Consider the following 7,500-nt stretch of genomic DNA (forward strand, 5'->3'; position numbering starts at 1 on the left):
AAGGATAAACCTTGATTATTATTTCTTTTCTTTTTTTCTAGCTGAAAGTGAGTGGCAAAAATCTCTTGAACATCTGCAAGCTCATATTTAAAATAAGCAGAAGCGAAAACAATGATTGCCTGTTTCAAAACAATAGCATCATTGGTGAGATCATTTTTTTCATATTGTTCAAACATGTTCCTGTTCTGCATTTTACAAAAACAGATTTATTTATTTTTTGCTAAATCAGTCATTTTAAAGAATTAGCCCCCATGTGATGAGATTTGTCCGTGCTGAACAGAGAAGTTAAACTGTTCATGTTTGTTGTAAGCAAACAGATCCAATATATTGTAGGTCTCTAAGACACTGACGTCACCTGACTCCCAGAAAAGTTAGCATGTGGTAGATGGCGCTACTGTAAGTGACTCTTAGGCCTCGTCCAGGGTGGGTAGAGGCGCGCTGGCGCTCCAGCGCTGCGCCCTTCTCAGCCGTGCTTTTCCTGGCCGGCTAGGTGCGTTCGCGCGTGTGGGGGCGCGGACCCCGCGTCACGGAGCTGGTTCGCCCTCATTGGGTGAACCGCTCACGTGACGCGTTTGCGAGCGACAAATTCAAATTTGCTCACTCTGCAGGCGGCTGAGTGCTGAGCAGGCGCGCCTGCCCGCTAACGCAGGACACGTGCATTGTCGCAACGTGTCTAGCGTGAGCGTGCGCGCCCGCTCAGCACTACCCTGGACGAACCCTTAGGGCTGGGACCCGCTGCGCCCGACGGCACGGGCGGCTGCACGGGCGTTCCCCACCAGCAGGGGAATCCTCCCTAGCCGGTCCCGGTCCTCCCTGGCTGCACAGCTCACTACACGCTGTGACGCGTCAGCCGCTATGGGATACAAGAGAATTGTAATCCCTAGCGTCGACGCGTCACGTGGTGTGGCTGTGATCCAATGAGGAGGGGAGGCTTCGGGAGGAGGAGAGGCTTCGGGGAGCGGGGAGGAGTGTGGAGGGAAAGTAGCGTGAGTGCCTGTCTGTGTGTGTGTCTGAGTGCCTGTCTCTGTGTGTGCGTGCCTCTGTCTGTGTGTGTGTGTATGAGTGCCTGCGTGTGTGCGTGTGTGTGTGTATGCGTGCCAGCATATGTGTGTGTGTAGCAGCTCCAAAGTTTTTCTTGAAGGTTATATAAAAAAAAAATATATAATAAAAAAGAACTGGGAACTAAACAAAGGTAACGTTTCAAACCTTCCATGGCAAAAGGTTATAAAGGGCCTGTCAATTTTACACTTTGATGCATATGGAAGGACAATATCCAGCCCGAGCCCGTGGAGGGAGGGAGGGGGGGGGGGAGAGTAGCGGGTCCCTCCGCTCAAGCCTCCCACTCCCGCCCAGCTCCGGCTCCCGCTCCCTACAGACCGCATATCGCGGTCTGTGTATGTCAGCGCCCCGCCTGTCTGCAGTGCGGGCGCGCTGACTCTGGGAGCGGGGCCTTAGCCTTATACACTAGATTGCAGAGCTCTGTAGCTAATGACAATGATTCTGTAGTGCTGATAAGCTGAATCCGTTTTTTTAATTGCATTATAGAATGACAACCAGCACTTTACCATTTGTCAACTTGACTCATTACTTAACTGAGACCTTGTGAACATTTGTTCTGCTTAAAAGGATTTGACTTTAAGAAAATAATTTGTGGTTCAATGTAGGGGAGGCTTGCTTTTGGCATTACCAGTGCTGGATGTGGCTACAGCGTGAATACGTTGCTTTTGTATTTAATAAGTAAACTTTTCTGTATTGCAAAGCCAGCAGCACATGACAATGCCACACAAGTCTGTAAAGTAGCATTGTCCTCTTATTGCAGAATAATTACATTCTTAAGATTATTACTCTTTTTTTCGAATACAGCACTGAATAAAATGATTCTGCCTCTTTGAGACCGAGTTTTGTTACCTTAATCTCAAACACTAGCCAAGCACTACATGTACTATTTACTATTATAGTAAACTCTGTTAAATGAAGTGTTCGAATATAGCAAACTACTACTTTGCGGCCATAATATTTGTATTAATACAATTGTGACGCTTCCTTTGCCATGCGTTTATAATATGAAGCCAGGAAAGTCACACAGGCAGCTTGTCTGCTTTTCTCGTATTATTTATTTCCTGATCTGTATGCCACACTGATTTCTTTGCTCTTTTTCTCAACTTTACAGATCTTTTGTTGTTAGAGAGAAGTTTTCATTGATATCAGTGCATACAATTCGTACAGCACTAGCCTTTGTCACCTAACCAGCGATGTTTCTTACAGATTCCCTGCTGGAGGTCCTACAAGGGGAAGATGCCCAAGCTAACAGCGAAGCTTTTCTGTATTGCATGGGGGCTGTGAAATTCCTCTCTGGAAATGCAGTGCTTCTGAACGATTTACTCAGGAAACCGGCAGTAGAAATTTTAGTAGAGTTGATTAAGCAGATCATCAGTGTCAACAAAGCTCCAGATATGGGCTCATCTAATGTGGGCCATCTGCTAGTACAGGTCAGTATATATTCCTGAATTTTTTGAATCCTTCTTAAATTAAAGCAGCAATATCATCCACCTCCCCCAAAAGATATGGAGACCAATCAGTTATCGAGATGTGCAATGTTTATATTTTTAAATTGCTAAAGAGAAACCTAAAATGGGTGTGGGGTAACCTACAGTAGTATAAAGCCTGCAACATCATCTCTCGTTGACGTAGCGACTGTCTATTCACCACTGGAGAGATGCGGAGTCCGATACGCTATTTCTTTCTCTCCGTCTAAAATCCTTGCCTGGAAGCTTTAAAATAGAATATTACAGAAACGGGATCAGAATAATGTGAGAAAATCAAATCACAAATGAGGCTGAGAGTGCTGCTGTAAAGTGTTTTTGTATTTTAATGAAAATGTTTAATGATCTTTTCCATCATCGTCACTTCTATTGATTTAATTGTCATCGTAGCCCCCTCTCCCTATGCCTCAAGGAAATAAGCGGGCGACTACGCGTGCTGCTGAATCTGTATGCTCACAGGAGGCCTAAGCGTCCGCTTCTGGGAGCCTGCAAAGGGAGCTCTATCTCTTTGCGTGCAGCGCCTCCACCTATAATGGATCCCAGCGTTGGCGGGATAACCTCTCAAAGGAACCAATACAACAGTAGTAAGCAATAACACCACACAATGTATATAACTGACATTTACTGTACACAATATATATATATATATATATATATATATATATATATATATATATATATATATATATCATACACCACTATGCAACAACAATATAATGCAGTGATCCCGGACACGGAGTGGTTCCCCCAAAGTGCTGAGGGTGCCGTGGCACCAATAACCCCTGGTGTCTGTTACAGCAATCCCACCCAAATGTGAGATAGCGCTACCCCCTGTGATATGTTGGTGCACGTTGGGTACCTGCCTGGGTATTCCAGTACCGAGGTGTAGCTTGTAGACGTGTGTGGAAACAGGTCCCACGCAGAGTGGCCTCCAACACTCCCCTCACACCTTTTCCAGGGAGTGGTCCACGTCCCGAGCTCAACATGGTGTGAGCTCCAGCTAGAGTGTCTCACACAATGTCCTTGCAAGCAGGCTGGTCCCAGGCCGCAGATCACCGCGTGGGCGTCCGCCCACCGGTACAGCAGTGCTCTCACTAATATAAGGGGAAGGGTCCCTATCTGGGGCCTTCCCTACAATACTTAGCTGATTGTGACTCAGAGCCTAGCTGGGGGCCTACGGGGCAAGGTCTGGCCTAATCCAGGAAGCCACTGCTCCCTGGACACTACCTTCCAGCTTGCCGCCTCCGTCAGCTCTGGTTCGTGGGCTCTCCACTCATGGAGGATATCCTGCTCCTGTCAGGCTGCTTCCAGCCCATTCGCTGGATCGCCCCACGTGATCTCCCTTCCCCCCGAGGATTCTTTGACTCGTAGTCTCGCTGAAGTCTATGCGGAGCCAATCTAAGATGGCCGCCTCGCTGGCCACACTGCGCATGCACGCGCTCCCTGTCTAAGATGGCCGTCCCCTGTCAACTCCCTGATCGCACAGAACTCTGCCGATCAGCCTAGCGGCCGGCAGCTACCCCTCACCAGAGGTAAGGAGGGGGACTCTGCTACACCATTATTAGACATGACATAGGTAAGATACATGCACTAGGATGATATAATCCAACAGTGTTCTTGCAAAGACCCTGCACAAAATGAGATGTCACGGTCTTGTGTGATGAATTCTGGTAGCTGTGTTGGTGATGAATTACTGTAATTTAAATGCTTCCTCTTTGACCAAACAAGATTGACTCCATGTTTCTCAGTTAAGACATCACGTTGATTTTGATCAGCTTGGCAATGTTACCCTTGTATCACATTAATGTCCAACGGTGAAAGTGCTAACACTTTCATTAAAAGCACAATGAGCTGCACGATAGTATAATTTCTCCAAATAAACTTCCAAAATGTGACTTGCTATTTGTTCTACTTATCAAAAAATACACTGTACCTTCATACAGCTCACTGCAACATTGCGAAACCTGGCTGAGCTTCCCCAATCAAGGCCCACGTTCCTTCAGCGCAATGCACTTCCAGAGCTCTGTGCACTTCTGGAGCATCACGTGTGTGATAAAGACATCTGTACCAATGTCTCACGAATATTCAGGTTGGTAAACGGCACATTTTGACCATATTATTTGAGTTCACGTATACCCAGATGTCCAAGAGGTAGCATCTCCACAGTCCATCTAAAGAAGATGGGTGATTAATAGGGGGGGGGGGAGAGGGAGAGAGAGAGATACTTTAAATGTAGTAATGTCTCCAGTTTTGTGTGTATATTTATATATATATATATATATATGCAGAAAACAAGAAGAAAAAACAGACGCACTCCTAGTGTGATAAAGTATAAAACAGTATTTATGGGATTGTAAAATATAAAAAGCGCACTCACAAATAGTAAAAATAATAGAGCCCCTGACGAAGTCCTTAGTGACGAAATGCGTAGGGCGTTTCCCAAAGAGGCGAGTTTGTGGCTGACATTACTGCACAAACGGAGAGAGTACCTTGGAGCTGTTGCTATGTTGCTTGGGACTGCTGTCGCTTCCGGTTTTGCAGTTGCCTGCTGGTGAGCAGTGAGAGCTGTGGGAGGTGTATCTGAAGGGAGTCTCTGACCGTGTTGCTGATTATTACATCATCTGGCTGCGGTGGCTCCAGTGCACCTTGCTGAACCAACGGATACACCAGAGGTGGCACCAACGGGACAGGCTGATACATTCCCTTCACAGCTTCAAGGCGATTGAGTATATCTCATAAATGCTATTATTTTTACTCTGTTTGTGAGTGCGCTTTTAATATTTTACAATCCCATAAATACTGTTTTATACTTTATCACACTAGGAGTGCGCCTGTTTTTTCTTCTTGTTTTCTGCAGATATCCTTGGGATTTGGTGATCCTTATATACGGGCAGCAAATCTCCAGTGGACTAAGTACATTTTTTTAAATTTCAACTGACATCTGGTTTTTATTTTATTTTTTATGTTTCATATTTTTTATTTTTGCTATAGATTTCAGTTGTTTTTATCACAAATTCGCCCTTTTGGGGATTCTTTGGTCAATAGCCTTGTTAACTCTATCTGATTTACACAGCTGATTTATCCTTATCAAGCTTCCTAAGGCGCTACTCCAATTTGTTTGTTTTGTATATATGTGTATATATATATATATATATATATATATATATATATATATACATAGTGGTCGACAAACCCGGCCGTGGCGACCGGATTCTGTCGCTGGCGATCCGATCCGTGCTGTGGTTCTGTTAATTCCCCTGATTCGCCAGGTTAAATTTTTTTTTTTTTTTTAAATAAATAAACCCACCCCCCCATGATTGGGCTGACGCGGGGAAGAGGGCCGGCTGGCAGCTCTGGGTCAGGCGCTTTGGCGCTCCCTCCTTCCTGCCTCCGATCCCCACTCCCCCTGCCTCCGATCCACACCCCCCTGCCTCCGATCCACACCCACCCCTGCCTCCGATCCACACCCACCCCTGCCTCCGATCCACACCCCCTTCCTGCCTCCGATCCACACCCCCTTCTTGCCTCCGATCCACACCCCCTTCCTGCCTCCGATCCACACCCCCCCTGCCTCGATCCACAACGATCCACACCCCGCCTCCAATCCACACACACCGCCGCCCGCCGATCCACCCCCCCTCCCCCACCCGCCTCCGATCCACACCCCCCCCTGCCTCCGATCTACACTTGCTGCCCGGGGTGGGAGGTGCAAGGTAGGCGGGTGCGAGCGTGGGCGCGTCAGCCGCTTCCCCTCGGGGAAGAAGGGCCAGCTGGCAGCTTTGAGTCCCCGGTCCCCATAACTGCGGCCCGGTCGGGAGGCCTGCGCGCACGTGGGGGGAGGGGCAAAGTTGTCGGGTGCGTGCTGGTTGCCCTGGTGGGTTTGGGGGGGGGGGTGAGCGGCAGCGAGGCTTTACTAGATCGGAAGGCGGGTGTTATGTGGCCGTGCGGCAGGCACTTCCCCCGCCTCCCCGGTTACCGCTGCGGCTCCCCACCCTCCACGATTACCGCTGCCGCCTGCTACGGCTGTTTGAGGGGGGAGGATGTTTGGGGAGACGGTTGCGGTGGTCCCATGGCCTGGGTGCCACTGCCCTCCCCTCCGCATCCACCCCCCAGCACATCCACTGCCCCCCCAGCACATCCACTGCCCCCCCTCCACATCCACTGCCCCCCCATCACATCCACTGTTCCACATCCACTGCCCCCCCTCCAAATCCACCCCCTTCCTCCAGAACCACTGCCCCCTCCACATCCACTGCCCCCAGCACATCCACTTGCGCCCCTCCACATCCACTGCCCCCCATCACATCCACTGCCCCCCCTCCACATCCACTGCCCCCCCTCCACATCCACTGGCCACCTCCACATCCACTGCGCCCCATCCACATCCACTGCCCCCCATCCACATCCACTGCCCCCCCTCCACATCCACTGGCCCCCCTCCACATCCACTGCCCCCCTCCACATCCACTGCCCCCCCTCCACATGCACTGCCCCCCCTCCACATGCACTGCCCCCCCTCCACATGCACTGCCCCCCCTCCACATGCACTGCCCCCCCCTCCACATGCACTGCCCCCCCTCCACATGCACTGCCCCCCCTCCACATGCGCTGTCCCCCCTCCACATGCACTGCCCCCCCTCCACATGCACTGCCCCCCCTCCACATGCACTGCCCCCCTCCACATCCACTGCCCCCCCCTCCACATGCACTGCCCCCCCTCCACATCCACTGCCCCCCCTCCACATCCACTGCCCCCCTCCACCCACCCAGTCACCCACCCACCCAGTCAGTCACCCACCCAGTCACCCACCCACCCAGTCAGTCACCCACCCAGTCGGTCTGTCACCCACCCAGTCAGTCAGTCACCCAGTCAGTCAGTCACCCACCCAGTCAGTCACCCACCCACCAAGTCAGTCACCCAGTCAGTCACCCACCCAGTCAGTCAGTCACCCAGTCT

The 7,500-nt window shown here is 50.2% G+C and overlaps 1 protein-coding gene across 2 annotated transcripts in view; it reads left to right on the forward strand.

Moving 5' to 3' along the window:
* Positions 1 to 7,500, forward strand: part of ARMC2 (armadillo repeat containing 2) — a 148,691-nt gene that overhangs the window by 81,554 nt on the left and 59,637 nt on the right. For both annotated transcript variants that reach the window (XM_075597579.1, XM_075597580.1), the window contains exons 9-11: positions 42 to 144; positions 2,266 to 2,489; positions 4,487 to 4,632. In XM_075597579.1, coding sequence (XP_075453694.1) covers positions 42 to 144; positions 2,266 to 2,489; positions 4,487 to 4,632 — 473 coding nt within the window. The remainder of the gene's footprint in view (positions 1 to 41; positions 145 to 2,265; positions 2,490 to 4,486; positions 4,633 to 7,500) is intronic.

This window comes from Ascaphus truei, chromosome 4 (assembly GCF_040206685.1).
Source record: "Ascaphus truei isolate aAscTru1 chromosome 4, aAscTru1.hap1, whole genome shotgun sequence".
NCBI lineage: Eukaryota > Metazoa > Chordata > Amphibia > Anura > Ascaphidae > Ascaphus > Ascaphus truei.